Source organism: Triturus cristatus, chromosome 6 (assembly GCF_964204655.1).
Source record: "Triturus cristatus chromosome 6, aTriCri1.1, whole genome shotgun sequence".
NCBI lineage: Eukaryota > Metazoa > Chordata > Amphibia > Caudata > Salamandridae > Triturus > Triturus cristatus.
In genome coordinates this window covers 1,342,411,781-1,342,430,338 of record NC_140589.1, presented here as the reverse complement: position 1 = coordinate 1,342,430,338, position 18,558 = coordinate 1,342,411,781, and the positions used below count along the sequence as shown (strand labels likewise).

At 50.2% G+C, this 18,558-nt stretch overlaps 1 protein-coding gene across 1 annotated transcript in view; it reads left to right on the top strand.

Annotated features, from left to right (window-relative positions):
• RYR2 (ryanodine receptor 2) overlaps positions 1–18,558 on the top strand; it is a 3,458,987-nt gene that overhangs the window by 2,325,137 nt on the left and 1,115,292 nt on the right. Inside the window, exon 54 of the mRNA XM_085612346.1 lies at positions 7,784–7,921. Coding sequence (XP_085468472.1) covers positions 7,784–7,921 — 138 coding nt within the window. The remainder of the gene's footprint in view (positions 1–7,783; positions 7,922–18,558) is intronic.

The following is an 18,558-nucleotide window of genomic DNA, read 5'->3' as shown; positions in this document are numbered from 1 at the left end:
TTTAGAAACGCTCATAAATACAATTACTATTCTGTCTTCAACCCAACTTAAGTTTAGGAAAGTGCATCGATAAAAAGGGGTGAGATTTACTATTCTAAGTCACCCAAACGTAAAACTACATCATAGCAGTGGGTGTTTCTACTCAATAATCTGGCTTTTTTGCAAGTGCAGAAGGGAACGGGCGAGATTTCATTTTGGTATTCCAGTCCGCAAATATTGGGAAAACATATAAACTATTGTTGAGATTTTCTATCCTAACCCTAGTCCTACACATATTAAAGGAAAGGGCACACATTTTGGGGAGATATTTACAATTTTAACTCCCATGTAGCAAAAAATTAAAAAGTGAGTAATACAAAGGAAATGGGATTTACTAATCTACACATCAACGGAACGGGGTGACATTTACTACTCTAACTCCAGAACAATAAATATTGAGGAAAGTGTATACAGTTGGTGGGTTTGGGCTAAAGTGTAACAAAAAGTGGAAGATCATACAGCAGTTTCATTTTAAACAAATACCATAAGTACATTGCATAATGAAATAAATGAACTACAAACATAATTTTTAGTTGCTCATATTGTGTTTGCCTCCACTTTGAATAGAATCACTAGATCACCCCCACTTGTTGATTTCATACTACAGTATTTGTACCTCCATACTACAGTATGTGTGCCTCCATAGAGAGACAAAGCCTATGTTTCAAGTGTCCTGCAGCATAATGAATATGATTTTGGGAATCATAACCTCCATCTTTGTACCTGCTGCTGTTTCCTGGTTACTTACAGAACTTTCTCCAGTTTTGAGGTGCAAGCGCATTATATAATTAGCCACTTCTAAACTAGTTTTTTGAGTGTGTACAAAAACATACATATGGAACAGTTTCTCAGTTGTACCTTTATAATTTAATGCCTATTCTCAATAGTAATGATCATGTCAATTGCCATTGGTCTCACATGCTAATAATTCGTGAATACCATTTCTATTATTGATTTACAATACAATGCATCTTTTGTAGTTTGTGGAGCTTTGCTAAGCGGAACGCCGTGAAGTGACAAAAAAACTCTGCGGTGTTCCGTAAGTGGCAGAGTGCAGTGCGAACTGCTGTTCGCGATGATCTTCCTGCCAATCTGGTAGTAATTCTACCCGATTGGCAGCTCGCAAACTTACTGTTCGCGAGCACGACCCGGAATAAACAACACTGCACTACACAAAGTGCAGTTTTCTGCACTACGCGAGCTCTGCGGAGTCCAAAAACTTCACAAACTCAGCGAACGTAGTGGAGTTCACCACCCAGGCCTAGTTTTATACTCATGCATTGTTTTGCTCTCCATGCACTTCTCTAGGTCTTAAGAACAAATATTACACAATTCCTAAATTCTGCTTATCAGATGTGAAGTTATATTTTTGATTAGTACAGTTGTGTGAATACTGCCTATTATGATCATTCCAGCTAAAAATCTGGGAAAATATGGTACAAACCTCAACTAAGTAAATCTCTTCCCACTATATTTATAATTGGGTATTTGTAAGGTAGTACCCTTCTGATGGATACATCTGCCTGTGGATTCCCCACCTTATGATTCCTCACCTTATGAATATCCCCTGCACCAGCATTCCGCAGAAGTTTTTCCTTAGCTCTCCACGCCGACGAGGTCGTCACAATACCATGGCTCCGCACGCGGTGCCGCATGAGATCACTGGAGGCATAAGAGGACCACGTCGGCGTGATGACGTCAGTTCCCTTTTTTCCGCGCTGTCGACGCTAACTTTTTTTGTGGGACTCTCCATACTTTCGACTGGATACTTTGTTATGTCGATTGTATCTTTCTCTCTTTTGGCATGTCTGCCCGAAGAAGTCTGGCTTTAAGCCCTGTAAGAAATGCGGGGGTCACATGTCGATTACTGACCCGCATGAAGACTGTCCTTGGTGTTTGTTGTCTGACTACCACGTCGAGGATTGTTCTTCCGCCAGGAAGATGAGCCCAAAGGCTCTGAAGGAACGGGAGGCCAAGCAGTATATGGCCAAGGCAAGAAAAGAAAAAAGGGGTTGAAAAAGGTCGAAGTCCAGGTCATCGACGTCGCATATCTCCAAGAGGAAGCATAAGAAGAAGAAGAGACATGCTTCTCGGCGCTGGACGTCGAAGGCTGTGGTGTCGAGGTCGCCTTCTCCAACTCCTCGATGTCGAGTAAAGGGCTTTGTCTCTCCTTCTCCTTCAGTGTCTCCTCAGGCGACTCCGGTCCATTCTCCATCATACAAAGGGACTCCGGAGCAGTCTTCAATGCCGAGATTCTCACCATCTCCAGAGGGTGTTTCGAATCCGGCTGATGCTGAGGTTCCTTTGGCTCCTGCGGCTCCTGCGGCTCCGCCTGTGGCTCCAGCGGCTTCGACTCCAGAGGTATCTCGTTTGGATCCCGAACGGCTCAATATCCACAGTTTCCGGTGCTGGGTTCGGATCCATCGCATTTTTTTAATGCAATGTATGGCGTGTTCGCCAGGGCCACCTACCCTTCTGGTGCACCTTCGGGTCCCATGGGTCCTTTGGCATTTAATTTGGGTGTGCCTCACCAGTATCCACAGGCCCCCTTTGTGCCTTTCATGCCGTTGACGCCGTCCTGGCATTTTGCAGCTCCGAGGATGTCAACGCCGTATGGGTAGTCCCCAGCTCCATCCCGTGAAGCTTCTCGGATTCGATCGGTCCCGGTTACTACAGTGGACCCTCCTTCTCCGCCGCTCCCTGAGCCATCAACACCGCGTGTGGCGCCGCCGACGCCGCAACCTAAGATGCCCTCGGGGAGAGAGGCGCAGAGGTTGTTGAAGGAGGAGCAGTACCAGGCGGATCAGAGGGAGGAAGGGGAAGTGTATGACACAGAAGATGTGTTTGAGGACTTGTGTGAGGCAAGTGGACTTGACACTTCTCCAGAGTGTGACTTTATTTCTCAGAAGGCTTCCTCCTCGAAGGAGCTTCCTCCGTACAATTCTGTAATTAGGAAGGCTGTGGAACTTTTGGATTTGCAGCGCCCTATGGCTCAGTATAAGCCTAATCTTCTTACGGAGGAACTTCATTCTCCGTCCTCGGTGGTTGAACCACTCTTGCTCTTTAATGATGCTCTGACTGAGCCAATCCTCGATGTGTGGCGCAACCCTCTTTCTGCTCCTGCGGTTTCGAGGTCAGTGTCCAGAAGATATAGACCTGCTCCTGGGGATCCAGTGTTCCTTTCATCTCACCCCTCTCCTGAGAGCTTGGTGGTGCAGGCTTCTTGTTCGAAGGAGTCTACAGGGGCTTTTCCACAAGCTCCGGCCGACAGGGATTCCAAGAAGCTGGAACAGTCTGCGAAGAAGTTCTTTTCTTCAGCTAGCATGGCACTGAAATCTACCAACGCCACTTGTCTCTTGGGTAGATACATTCATACCCTAATGGACTCTGCCAAACAGCTTCTTCCTAAGTTGTCTGAAGAAGACGGGAAATCTAAGTGAGGTGTTGGCGGACTCTCAGGCTGCAGCTCGCCAAGTCATCCAGTCTGGCCTGGACACTGCGGATTCTGTTGCCAGGGTGATGGCTTCATCCATTGCAACAAGAAGACATGCATGGTTGAGGTCTTCTGGGTTCTCTCCCGATGTGCAGGCTCCTCTTGTGGACAGTCAGGCCACAGCAAGGTCTTTGGGTGTGCAATCACAGGCGAGAGGTTATGGTTATAAAAGATACAGAGGCTTCGGGAAGTCTTCCTTTCAAAGTTTCAGACAGCCTCAGCAGCAGCAGCAACAGCAACAAAACCCCTGGTATAAGTCCTATAGGGGTAAAGGCAGAGATCGTCTTTGTGGAACCGGGCTTCAACCTTCCTCCTCCTCCTCTGTCTCCCAGCCCCTCCTGGTAATGCGGGAAAGCAGCCCTAGATCCGCCATCCTGGATCATGTAGGTCCCGTGGGAGGTCGGCTTATCCATTTTCTACAAGATTGGAAATCAATCACTTCGGACCTTTGGGTTTTAGATCTGATAGAAAATGGCTACGCTCTTCCCTTCAGGGGATTCCCTCCTCCTTACCCTCCTTGCCAAGGGTTTTGCACGGAGGATCATTTACTTCTCCTTCAAAAGGAGGTTCTTGCCCTGCGATACAGGTGGTTCCGGAGCATGAAAGGGGTCAGGGATGCTACTTCAGATTCCCAGAAAGGATGGCAGGTTACGTCCAATCCTGGGTCTCAGAATTTTGAATCTTTATCTCAAGCAGGAGAGATTCAAGATGCTCACCCTAGCGCAGGTTCTTCAGGCACTGCAGCAAGAGGACTGGATGTTGTCCATCGACTTACAGGATGTGCATTTTCACATCCCAATCCTGAAGTCGCACAGGAAGTATCTCGAATTTACTGTTGGGTCGCAACACTACCAGTTTACGGTTCTTCAGTTTGGTCTTACTACTACACCTCGAGTCTTCACCAAGGTGATGGCAGTGGTGGCTGCCTATCTCAGGAGGTCGAGGATTCCAGTTTTCCCCTACCTGGACAACTGGCTTCTGAAGGCAGAGTCGCCAGAGGTGGTGCTTCATCATCTGCAGGTAACAGCCCAGCTGTTGTACAAATTGTTTTTTTTGATAAATGTACCCAAGTCTCACCTAGTGCCCTCTCAGCACAACCTGTTCATAGGGGCAGTACTGGATACCACTGTGTGTCAAGCTTTTCCTACTCCGCAAAGGATTCTCGACATTCAGGAAATTATTCCCTTGTTTTACAATGGAGCAGTTGTTCCGGTTCTGAAGGTTCTTCGCCTGCTCGGTCTGTAAGTTTCCTGCATTCTGTTGGTGAACCATGCACGCTGGCACATAAGGGCGCTTCAGTGGTGCCTCTGCAGGCAGTGGTATCAGCACAATGGAGATCTCAGGGAGTCAGTCAGGATCTCCAGAGAAGCTGCAGCAGATCTGTCTTGGTGAAGCGTGGGGAGCAATCTGTCTCAAGGAAAGCCCTTCCACCTTCCTCCATCTGTGGCCACAGTGATAACGGATACCTCTAACCTAGAGTGGGGTGCTCATCTGGGGGATCTGGAGGTCAAGGGTCTTTGCTCTCCAGTGGAAAGATTGTCTCATATCAATCTTCTGGAATTGCGGGCGATACGTTTGGCTCTCAAGGCCTTTATCCCTTCCCTTCGTGGTCAGTCAGTTCAAGTCTTGACGGACAACACTGCCACGATGTGGTACGTCAACAAGCAGGGAGGAGTAGGGTCATACCGTCTCTGCAGAGAAGCGTTGCGGCTCTGGTCCTGGGTTCAGGACCATCGGATTTATTTGATGGCAAATCATCTGGCTGGAGTGCTGAACGTACGTGCGGACAGTCTCAGTCGACAGTTCTCAGCCAACTATGAGTGGAGGCTTCATCCGGAGATAGTTCAATACGTCCTCCGGACGTGGGGAACTCCTCGGTTGGACCTGTTTGCCACTTTTGAGAACGCGCAGTGCCCGTCATTCTGCAGTCTCCAGTTTCCGAGGCAGGGAGTGTTGGGGGACGCGTTTCAGTTGAGTTGGAGCTCGCAACTCCTTTACGTATTTCCTCCCATACCCTTGATTCCTCGGGTTCTGAGGAAGATTAGCCAAGACCGCCCCGGATTGGCCCAGAAGGGTGTGGTATACAGACCTTCTTCACCTCTCATCTCACCCTCTGCTCCATCTCCCTCTCAGGGTAGACCTCCTCTCACAGTCGGAGGGGCAGGTTCTACACCCCCACCTCCAGAGCCTGCACCTTCATGCCTGGAGATGTTAAATGGTGTAGAGAGAAGTCTATTGATCCCTTAAAAGCTCATCTTTCTGATGTTCTTTGTTTTTCGCTTCATTTTGCACAGCAGGGTTGTGCTGTAGCCGCTGTTAAAGGATATGTGTTGACTTTATCGACATTTCTTTGTGTGCCTGATCAGCCATCACTTTTTAAGTCTCCAATAGTTTTAAGGTTCATTAAGGGGCTTACTAACATTTTTCCGCCCACTCCTTTTATTATGCCCCAGTGGGGTTTGAATTTAGTGTTAACTTTTTTTAATGGGTTCCACGTTTGAACCTATGTATAGTTGTCCTTTGAGACTGCTGACATTTAAAACGGTCTTTCTTGTGGCTATCACTTCGGCTAGGAGGGTGAGTGAGCTTCAGGCTTTGAGTTCAAAGCCTCCGTTTTTGACCATACATGCTGAAAGGATGGTACTTAGGACCCGGGCTTCTTTTCTGCCTAAGGTTGTAACTCCCTTCCATCTAGGGCAGTCCAGTACCCTTCCTACTTTCTATCCTCCCCCTCACCCTTCCAAGGAGGAGGAGAGGCTGCACCGTTTGGACCCTAAGAGGGCGATTAGTTTCTATCTTGATAGAACAAAGGACTTCCGTCAGGACGATCAGCTCTTTGTGGGCTATGTTGGTCGTATAAAGGGCAAGATGGTGCACAAGCGCACTTTATCCAGGTGGATCATCTTGTACATCAAGATCTGCTACGCTCTGGTTGGTAAGGATCCTCCTGAAGGAATTAGAGCTCACTCTACCAGGGCTAAATTGTCTACTTCTGCTTTGTCCAGAGGTGTTCCTGTGCTGGACATCTGTAAGGCCGCAACTTGGGCCTCCCTCCACACTTTCACGAAGCATTACTGCTTGGATTCTGAAGTGAGGAGGGATGGCCGTTTCGCGCGCTCTGTTTTGCAAGACTTTTTGGTATAGAAGGGTGGACACCCTCTTCCGGGAGTGGGATTGCTGTGGGATTCTATTCAAAAGGTGAGGAATCCACAGGCAGATGTATCCATCAGAAGAACAAGTTACTTACCTTCGGCAACGCTTTTTCCGGTTGATACAGTATCTGCCTGTGGATTCCTCACTGACCCACCCACCTCTTCATTGTCCAACCTTTTATACCTTAAAAGAGGTATTGGTTAATATGGTTATTTCATATTGTCATTTTGTGTTGTCTCTATTTGCCTTTGAGTAGGTTTATAGGAAATGTTTGCTTTCCTTTTTCACTTTACACTGTGTGTATTTGTGTGAATACTGTGTACTATGTATGCATTGCCTCTGTGGTCGGTCCGCCCGTTCGCCTCGGTGGCAAGGAAAAAATGGGTTGAACTGATGTCATCACGCTGACGTGGTCCTCTTATGGCTCCAGTGACGTCATGCGGAGCCGCGTGCGGAGTCATGGTATTGTGACGACCTCGTCGGTGTGGAGAGCTAAGGAAACATTTCCGCGAAATGCTGGCGCAGGGGATATTCATAAGGTGAGGAATCATAAGGTGAGGAATCCACTGGCAGATACTGTATTCACCAGAAAAAGCGTTACAGAAGGTAAGTAACTTGTTCTTTAGGATAATTACCTTTTGCTGTGAGATGTGATTGAACAATACAGCAATAAGAGGCATCAAAATGTTGATCAACTGCTGTGCTGAAATAGTTCGAATGAATATATTGATTGCATTGCAAAAACATTTGTTTTGCATTCCAAAAAAGAGTCATAACAAACTTTGTAAATTGGTCGTTAGGAACCTGAAATATCTTTCCACTCATTTTTGTGTTACCTGGCCGTGGATCATAACTTTAATTTTCTCATTCATACATATTTCTGCTATACTTCAATAGAGGACTGTTTGGTTAGGAATTATGCCTAAAACCTAGGAATTATTGAGATCAGATATGTCAGCAGATACCATTGGTTTTGCTACCTGTATTCAAATGACCGGTTCATATGTATGAGAAGTCAATGTCTGCAGTATTTTAACTTTGAGAAAATATTTGTGAATGATCAAAGGAGTATAACTACAATGCATGCTTTTCTTTTAGGAAAAGGAGATCTATCGCTGGCCAATCAAGGAGTCTTTGAAAACCATGCTAGCTTGGGGATGGAGCATTGAAAGAACACGGGAAGGAGACAGCATGGCCCTGTACAATAGGACACGTCGCATATCTCAGTCAAGTCAGGTGAGTGGTCTTGTGAGGAACATTTTAATGTACTCATTATCAAAATATGATGCTTATTCAACTTTTCGACTTCAGTTTCAGTCAGGACTCAGTAAATATTTAAAAATGTCCCTTTTTGATACAGCTGATTCTGGGGCATGGCAAATGTATTGGTCAAACTTTGAACTACACATATTTCCCACTACTAGGTTTGATCGGATCATTAATTTTAAATAATTTCAATGTATACAGGATGGTATGTCAAGTTCTAAAATACTTTGATGTGATGTAAAGCAGAAAAAAGACCTCTGAAGGCCAGGCTAATAAGGCACAAACTTGTTTTGAAGACATTGCCATTTTGATGACATTGATTAAGTTCATGAAATCAAATTAACAAGTGGCACTTCATTGAAAGGCGTCCTCAGATTGTTTTCTTTCTTCAGGGGTGACAGCTAGAACAAACCTCTTTCTCACAATAGTCCCTATCCCTTCGTTGTCTTTTTCCATATGCCCAAGGTCCTTCCTTCCTTTCTTCTTGTATCCGTTATTATTGTGTCTTCTTCCTCTGTGTCTTCATCCCTTCTCTACTTCTGTCTCTTTTTCTCTATGGCAAGAGAGCCCTCAAACACACTTCCATCTTCCCATACATGTCACATCCATGCTCCTTCTCCACTGCCACCCGATGATTTTTACAACTGTTTTTATCATACTATTTTGCTTTATCTTCTTTCTAACTCGTCCACTTCCATTCCTCTGTCCTTGACCTGATTTGCCCACTCCTGTTTGTCTACCATCCATCCTGAGTTCCTCTGATCAATATCTGGTAGTGACTTTCTCCTTTCAAGAGCTATGATAGAGATAGAAGGTAGACTATCATCACATTGTTTTTTTTATGGTGTTCTCTTTCTACCTTTCATTTCCTACTTTTAATGAAGATTCATCAAATCTCTGTTAGTTTAGAATTGGGTTCATGTTTTATGGTTTGGTTTAGACTTTTATTTTATTTCCACCCATGATTCATTGCAAAATACATAATAATTTTTTGTCAACAGCTCATCTTTGATTAGCAATTGTAACTAATGCGCCCTCCGTTATGTGATCAATTTTCGTTTTGTACCACTGCCTCCTGGACATTATTCTCATACCAGTCACTTTTTTTCATAGTGTCAGTTTTCCAGGATAAACTTAACATAGCTTGACGTATATTGCATATATTATCACTGTAGGTACATTTGTAATCAGCTCCTCAGTTTCCTATATGAACGTTGTGCATTTAGACCTCAACAGGGTGGACTACAAGCGTTTAATGTCGTCATCATGACTGTGGTCCTAGAATCCTTATGCAGGTTTTCTAGGTTTAATCTGGGGGCAATAGTGGGGGAATTAGTGTTTTTAAATTCATGTTGGTCGGTATGTGTGCTTCTCAAGCACAGCAGGTTGACAGGTTTTTAATATATCGTACAGGCCTTTGTTATTTACTTTCCTTTTGATAAATCTGTTACATGCGTGTAATGCCTGGCTTCATTCTGTGTGAAAAACGCATCGTACTTACTGCCTCGTCTGCTCTGTTTAGGCAGTAAATCCAAGCATGGTGGGTGTCTTCTTCGTGGAACACAGGTGTGCATTTCACAGAAAGAGCAAAACTAGGCATCACATCTGTGAAAAGAATATGCAAAAACAAATGAAAGTAAAGAATGAATGTCAGATCTATAAAAAAAAATGGTCAGGTTACAGCAGTTGTAAGGAAGTCATGCTAAAGACATGTATAAGATGGCTTCACCTGCCTCAGTCCCCCTCTCACTAACTGGACCTCAAAATGTTAAATATAACCGCAGTCAGATCCCATCTGATCTAAAACGACAGTCCTTGGCATCTTGCACCCTCTCACACCTCCTTCAATAGTATCAACCACTGTGCCCAAAGTCAAAACTAAAATAAACAATTGACATCCTGCCACCCTCCTCAATTCCCCTCTGTAATACCCCAGCCATCTCCCCATTATTCAAAACAATATCTAGCTTCCTGCACCCTCCCCAACCATCCTGTGAACATTCCCCCCTCCTACCCAAAGCTGAACACTTAATCCACAATGCAACGGTGGAAAGCAGGTACTGTGCTGATAGCAGCTCTGTGAAATATGCTTTTTGCATGAATTGCATTCCTTTGTTAGCTGTGGTTCTCTGAAAAATGTAGGAGAGTGTAGACACAAGGGGACATATGGGTAGCCTGCCCCTGTGTATTATTTACACATTATTTAAAGCGTGAGCAATAAAAAAGCTCTCACCATCATAGCAATGTTAATGTAGAATAAAATTGTGTTTATATTTAGAGCCTAATTATGATGTGGTCGGAACGGCTCTGACCGACGGTCGGAGCCGTTCCGATTGCATCGTAATATGCCCGTCGGATTCCTTTGGGAGATTAAGGGGGGAGGGGGGGGCAAGCCGACACCAGACCACTTTATTGTGTGTGAAAAAGGCCACTTTATTGAAACAGGTGCATATCACAATTTTACCTCCTTGGCCACTGCCTTACAAAACTAACACCTCGCTATACAATAATTTCCTGACCCCTTGTTCCTTCCCCCACCCCTACGATCCCCACATCAGTTCCCCCATCCCCCAAAATACAACATAACATTCCATAACCAACATATAACCCAATCCTACACCATGTAGCCTTTCCAACTCCCAAACTCCCATGACTGTAACCCCTACCTGCCTTCTGTGCAACTGTAACTATCCAACCTCTAATCTAAACTTATCCAACCTGGTTACCCTTTCCCTGTTCCTGGACCCAAACTACCAAACCTAAAACAACAAACTCTAGCCAATCCCGGCCAACTGTCAACCACCCCGCTTGCACCTGTTCCAAACGACAATACATCAAACTGTCCCTATGTACCTGTTCCAACAAATGCTGCCCACCAAAATACCCAATTCGCAATCCAACACCCATAGAAATTGCGCCCCTTCAACCCTAAAAATTAGGGTGGGCGGGAGGGGAATAATGTTCTGCTACTACTAGCGCTCCCAGCCACCAGGTCACCAAACCTAAAATGGTGGCTGGGGAGGCGCAAAAATCCCATATATACCCCTTGGGTTACTTTTTACGAAATTGGGCTGCATTTGGGCTATCCCCAAATGTAGCCCAAAACTTACAAAATGGCCGCTCCGGCCACTCCCCCCTCCCCCCTCACAATCTGCCCGGGGGGCAGACCTCGCTGTGCTCGGCTGCCCCCCAAAGCTCCCATTGGGAGATTAAGGGAGGAGGGGGGGGGCAAGCCGACACCAGACCACTTTATTGTGTGTGAAAAAAGCCGCTTTATTGAAACAGGTGCATATCACAATTTTACCTCCTTGGCCACTGTCTTACAAAACTAACACCTCGCTATACAATAATTTCCTGACCCCTAGTTCCTTCCCCCACCCCTACGATCCCCACATCAGTTCCCCCATCCCCCAAAATACAACATAACATTCCATAACCAACATATAACCCAATCCTACACCATGTAGCCTTTCCAACTCCCAAACTCCCCTGACCGTAACCCCTACCTGCCTTCTGTGCAACTGTAACTATCCAACCTCTAATCTAAACTTATCCAACCTGGTTACCCTTTCCCTGTTCCTGGACCCAAACTACCAAACCTATAACAACAAACTCTAGCCAATCCCGGCCAACTGTCAACCACCCCGCCACCCAGAAGAAAGGGGGAAGAGTAGGCGGATACGCCTCTTCCTCCCTTTTTTCTGCCCCCCCCCAATCCCCGCTGGACCTCGTGGTGAACTTAACGCCTGTAATCCCCGAGCAACCGTGCTAGGACCTCCCGCAACTCCAAAAGATACAGATCCATCCCCATCCGAGACAAGTGTACCCCATCATCCCTGAACAGTTCCTGCGCATCGTAACGGATGTCCCTATGAGCCAACCTGCCTATCCCCAAATGGCGACAAAACCTCACCATCTCCATATTCAGCTTCCTCCTAGCTTGATCCACTGCCCCAGGGTTTACTGCCCCCCCTCCAACTCCTCCGGGTGACAAATTCCGTCCAGACAATGGAACACCCCGACCACCTCTCCTTAATCAACACCAGGTCCTTTTTCATAGCCCGCATCAGCGCTAAACCTGTCTCCCTGACCATGTCATTCTCCCCCAAGTGTAAGACCAACACATCCGGGCACCTACCCACCCTTAAAATCCCGTTCAACACTGACACCAATTCCTTCCAGCACATGCCACCCTTACCCCTCCATGCCACAGAGAACAGATCTTTATTGAACCCCAAGCTGTCCCCAAAGTAACTCTTGCGGGCCTGGACCTGCGCCCGTCTCACAAAAGAATGCCCCACAATCCAAATGGCCATCTCCCTGGCGAGGGGTCCCATAACCAAACCTGAAAAGAAAAACAAGAATGAAGACCAAGAAAACGTCAACTAAAACCTTTTTTTTTTTTTTTACAGCACCCCACCCCCTGCCTCGCTGCGTACATAACGCTGATAGCAATTCGAGGACCACCTGCCCAACTTCATGATGTCCCCTCTCTCCCAGCCCCTCGCATTTGCCTCCGACGCCGCCCCAATTCGGAAGGAATGCGTGCCAAAACCCTTCTCCTCGACACCCAGTCTCCTCAATGCTTTACGCAGCACCGCCAGCAATTGCGAAGCCTTAACGCCCCGCCCCTGCCGATGTGAAAAAACCAATTTCCCCAACCCCCCCCAGCATGATTTCCAACGCAAACCCCACCGGAAAGGACAAACCGGCGGCGAGCGCCCCCTCTTCAAAGAAACCCATTTCCACCCAACTCCTTTGGTCCGTTTTCGCCTTTCTGAGCCAAATACTAACCACCTCTGCCCCGAAAGAGACCTCACCCCAGGACAAGCCCCGATCCCCTTTTGACCCCAACAATTCTGACACCCGAAAGGCCCCGAAAAACATCCAGGACATGAGTGTAGCAAAAAGGATGGCCTCCCCTTCATCAAAACACACCCCAGGCAAAACCCCCAGCACCCCTTCCAGCAGTTCCCAAGACAGTCGTTTCCTCACCCGAGCGATGCTCCCACATTTCCGCGCCCAACCTTCCAAAATCCGTGCCCCCAGTTCCCCCGCGGAGGGGGTGTAGCCCCACAACAATTTCCCGACGAAAGCAATCACCGCCAACTTGCCCACAATCGTCACCTTCGTAAGACCTTTTGCCACCAGGTCCAATATGAACTGAGCGCCACCCAGGAAGCCCGCCACCGCGCCCCTGAACGGACAAACTCCTCCCAAGCCGTCCGGTATGGCAACCTCGTAGACTGCGCTAATGAGCCTAGAAGCAATTGTAGCATCCGGTGTTGCCTACTTCCCATAGCTGGTTCGGCATTCTGGTCGGGTTCACGTCCGCATCGTTGGGGAGCCCACGGAATCTCCCCCACTGTGAACGAGACAAGGCATCCACAATGTCATTGTCCACACCTGGCACATGCACCGTGCAAAACGCCATATCTTGCCTCAGACACCCCAGCACAAAGACCCTCAACAACTTGAGCACCTGCTCGTCCCGTGCCGACTGCCGATTGACCACCTGCACCACTGCCATGTTGTCAATCCTGAACATGACCTTCTTGTGGGCCAACAAACCCCCCCCACAGCATGACAGCCACCACTAAGGGAAAGAATTCCAAGAAGGCAATACTCCTGCCCTCTTCCAACCATTCTGCGGGCATGGGTTCTGCGCACCACCTTCCTTGCCAGTACAGCCCAAACCCCTTGCTCCCTGCTGCATCCGAGAAAATTTGCACATCCCACACCATGTCCACTTCCCTCATCAAAGGCACCCCGTTGAACTGATGCAGGAAAAACTGCCACATCCTCAAGTCCTCCCTCACCCCGGCTGACAGCCGAACATGATGGTGTGGGGGCCTCTGCCCCTCCAAAGCTCTCCCCAGTCGCCTACAGAACGTCCTCCCTACTCTGACCACCCTACAGGCAAAATTGAGATGTCCCAGCAACACCTGGATGTCCCTGACCGTCACTTTCTGTCATGCCAACACACTTGCCAGCAGCTCTAACATGTTTTGCTTTTTATCCACCGGAAGGCGTGCCTCCATCAGACCTGAATCCAATTCAATGCCTAAAAAGGCCAGTGCCGTACTTGGTCCTTGTGTTTTCTCTGGGGCCAGTCGCACGCCCATTTCCCTCATGATCTCATTGAAACTGTCCAGAGCCCTCTGGCATTCCGTGGAGTCTGAGGTGCCAACAAAAAAGAAGTCATCCAAGTAGTGCGTCACTCCTTGGTGACCCGTCCGTTCCGTAAACAACCATTGTAGGAACGTGCTGAAACATTCAAAAAGTGCGCAAGACATGGAGCAGCCCATCGGCAATGCTTTGTCCACGTACCAGTGACCGCCGAATTGTATGCCCAACAGATCCCAGTCATCTGGATGAACTGGCAGCAGCCGGAAAGCTGACTTTATGTCGCACTTTGCCATCTGCGCTGTTGCGCCCGCGGTCACCACCAGTGACAGAGCCACGTCAACAGAGGAGTAGGATACAGTGGCCGCACTTTCCTCAATAAAGTCATTGACCGACCCACCTTCCGGCCATGACAAATGCTGTATAAGGCGAAACTGTCCCTGCTCTTTTTTGGGCACCACTCCAATGGGTGACACAATCAGATTAGGCAACAGCCAATCCTGAAAGGGGCCCGCCATGCGGCCCTCCTGTACCTCCTTATCCAGTTTCACTAGTATCACCTGTGGGTGCTCCCGTGCCGATCTCAAATTGTCTGCCCATCTCCGTACCCGAGGGCCCTCATAACCCAGCCTGAACCCGTCCAGAAACCCCCACCGTAGTCGCTCTGCCGCCTCCCTGTCCGGATACCCCCGCAGAGCCCCCCACAAATTCTCCACCTTAACCGGAGTATGAGCCCTTTGGCCCACGCCCCTTAGATCCCCTCCCTCCTCCCGACTGCTGAGTCTGCTGCTGTCCCCCTGCCTTAAAGGCTCCTGACTGCCACTGCTGACCTCCTTGTGACTGACCCTGGGCCCCCCAACACTTGACCAAAGCATGGCGCTTGCCGCATCCGGAGCATTCATGCCGAAAACGGCAATACTCCCGCGTGCACGATCCTTTATTATAGTCCCAGCATGCACCTTTCTCACCTGTCGTACCCCTGCCTGCTCCCCCCACCCCCCTCGGAAGAGCTGATACATGAGCGGCTGTAAAAATGGTCTTCCCCAACCCCGCGAGACCCATCGTATGCTGCCACAAATCCGTGTCCAGCTCTCCCCACTTCGACTCCGTATCCCAAGCCATGCGCGCCAGGAACTCCTCGTCGTACTGGGCCCAGGCATATCCACCCCCTGTAATTTGCGCCTTTCGTATGACGTCCATGTATTTAAACATGGCCACTGACCTCTCCGGGAATTTCTCACAGTACACACTAGCATAAATGAGAGAAGCCGCCGTCCAATTTTCTATCGTCAACGGCACCTTAGGCCGCTTAGCCAACTCAAATTCCTTCTCCGTAGAACCCTCCTTTGCCTGCACTTCCCTGTGCAGGAGTTTGAGCATCTCCACATATTCCCCTTTCCAGATCCGCTCTTTCGTAGCCAACATCAAATGCGCCCCCAAGGGCTTCGTTACCCCCATATACGGTAATCGCTTGATCTTCAGCTCCTTACTTTCTAACTTATTCTCCCCGTCCCCCGTCTTTGTGTCAACTGTCCTCTTCGTGTCCGCAAGACTCTCACCGTCCTTGCTGTTGTCTCCCTTACTTGTGCCCTCCGTGCCCACGGCCACATCCACCACATACGCCCCCTTGCACAACCTCCCCCCTACCCCCCTTCGCCAACAGACCCCCCCTCTCCTATGGATACCATCACTGGGCGCCCGAGCAAATGCGTATAACCTGGCGCCAATGTCTCCATCCGACGCTCCTCACGGCGTCCTGTCCTGAGGGCTGAGCCGGTCTCCCACATCGATGTCCGACCCCAGGGCCTCGCCTGGCGTCGTGACACCTGCAAAACACTAGTCACAGCATTACTCGGCCCCCCTCCCTGTCGTCCACCACATCACGCAACTCCCCTTCTTCCAAACTCTTCTCCTCATAATCCAATTCCTCCTGCCCCGCCCCTCCAGCGCTCCCCGTTGGTGGCGCCAACTGCCTGCGTGTTAAACAAACATCCTCCGCTGCGTTGCTCCTTCGCCTTTGCCCCCCGGGGCGCTGCGACCCCGTGGGTGTTGGGGCTGGCGAGCCCGTACCGGGCCTACTTATGCCAGCCGCGCCGAGATCCCTCGCCGGTACAGGATACGCCACCCGAGGCCCCACCCTCCCTTCTCCTTGGTGCCGTCGAGCCGCTCCCAGCCCTACCAAGTCCGGCATCCCGCGACGGTCAGATTGTCGGTCCACCGCCTGAAAAGAAAAGGAATGGTCTGGTGTGCTGGGCCTACCTCCTTTCTGCCTACCATCCCATCCCCGCTTACCCGCCCCCAACGTATTCGCCACCCACGCCCGCCCCACCGCGCTCAGATCCACGACCCCTCCCTCCTCACCGTCCCCTTCCTCCCTGTCGCTCCACTCCCACCTACCCGACCCCCCCCACCCCCTGCCCACTCGGCCCAGCACCCTCCTCCTCCGCCGCCCAACCCCCGTGCCTCCGCCCCTCCGCCCCCGCCCCGCTCCCCGAGCTGACCCACCCCCGGGGCCCCCCTGTCCCTGCACCCCCAGGCCCTTCCCCACCGCCCCGTGCCCCGGTCGCCCCCCCCAACCCCTCTGCCCAGGACTCAAAGATGTCCAGGCCGTCCCAGTCCCGCTCGCTTCCCATCCGACTCGAACAGCACCAAGGAGTCCCCCCTGCTGCCCTCCCCTCAACCATGCCATCCGCCTGACCCCCCACCCCCACCCCGACGTGGGCCGGTAACCCCCCTCCCGAAAGCTCCTGCTCAAACCCCACCGCTCTGCATCCGGCCCCGCCCTCCCCACCCCCCGTGCATCCCTGCTGGCCGCGCTGGCCCTGCTCCGCACTGGGGCCTGTGCCTCTGCCATAAGGGTGGCCCCTGTCTGCAGCGCTCCCCACCTGTGAGCCCTGAAGCGTGCCCCTCCCTGTTGGACCCGCCTCTGTGGCCTGCGCCGTCTTACTCCGTCCCTCCGCGCACTCCCCCTGCTCTCCATATGTCGGGGCAGCGCTCCTCTGCCCCGCGCTGCCCCGTGACAATGCCGCCGGAGAATTCACCCGCTTCGCCTCGCCCCCAGCGTCCCCGCCCTTCCCCGACCGCTCCAACATACCCGGCGCGTCCAGGGCCGCTCCCCCGGCATATGAGCGGCCCTGCCACGAGTGACCCCGCGCTCCCTCACCCTCCCGCACCACGGCCGCTCCCATAGCCTTGGAGCAGCCCTCATAAGATTTAGCCCACAGCGACGGGGCACCCGACGCTCTCCCCCGCCGAGGCGCTCGTCCCCGCCCCCTCTCCCTGTCAGACACCGCCCCCCCGCGCCATCACCCGCTGCCTCCACACTCCAAGGGGCTGCGCTCCTCGCATACGCGCAGCCCCTGCCACTCACCGTGCCGCTACCCGCTCTCCCGGGGGACGCACATACCGCGACGGCGGCCGCCACCCCCGCGGACGCACGCCCCACTGGGTGCGCAGCCCTCGGTACCTCCGGTATGAGGAGATCCATCCTCCCCGCCTCGCTCAACAGGCGAATCGCTTCCAGCACACGATAATCCCCGCTCGCCATTATAACGCCTACCAGCCTGCTACAATTGAAATATTTTCCGACCGAAAAATTTTCTGCTACTACTAGCGCTCCCAGCCACCAGGTCGCCAAACCTAAAATGGTGGCTGGGGAGGCGCGAAAATCCCATATATACCCCTTGGGCTACTTTTTGCGAAATTGGGCTACATTTGGGCTATCCCCAAATGTAGCCCAAAACTTACAAAATGGCCGCTCCGGCCACTCCTCCCCTCCCCCCTCCCAATCGCTGTGCTCGGCTGGTGGAATGCAGCCAGTAATCCCAAAGGCGGCTATTTACGCCAAAGGGAATACGGTGTAGGGTTCACACAGCCTTTCTGTGCTGGCATTTCCGACACAGGAAGGCTGTTGGAACTCGACTTTGGGGGCCCCGAACAGAGTCCCCTTTGGTGTGCGGCCTTGTGCCAGGCACCTTGAGGTGCCACGGGTGCAGGAATTAATTGCACCTTGCATTTTACAATGGGAGCATGCATCTAGCCGTAATGCATGCTCCCATTGTAAAGTATAGAAGTGTGACTGAACAGTGTTCGTTCTCATCCTAATTAGTTGGTCGGGACCTGCAACCGGGTGTCAGTCGGTCCCTTGACCGAGACAGTGTCGGGCAGAGGAAACTCCGCCCCACATTGTAATGAGGCCTTTATTAATGTTAAATCACATGGATGTTTCTTATATTGATTTTTATCATGGATCCTTAGATCCTGATTGTTTTTAAGACAATTTGAACAGGCTTATTGCTAGCCACCAACATCAATTCTCACATTTACTTTAATCCACTGTCACAGATTGTGTGTACATTATAAGGAATTCTGTTCAAAATAAAAAGTAAATGAAACATCAGCAATATATAGATATAGCCACGCCGGTCTGAAAAACGATGTTGGCTTGCAACTTGTGTCTTCAAGTGCCTTTTGTTCTTATC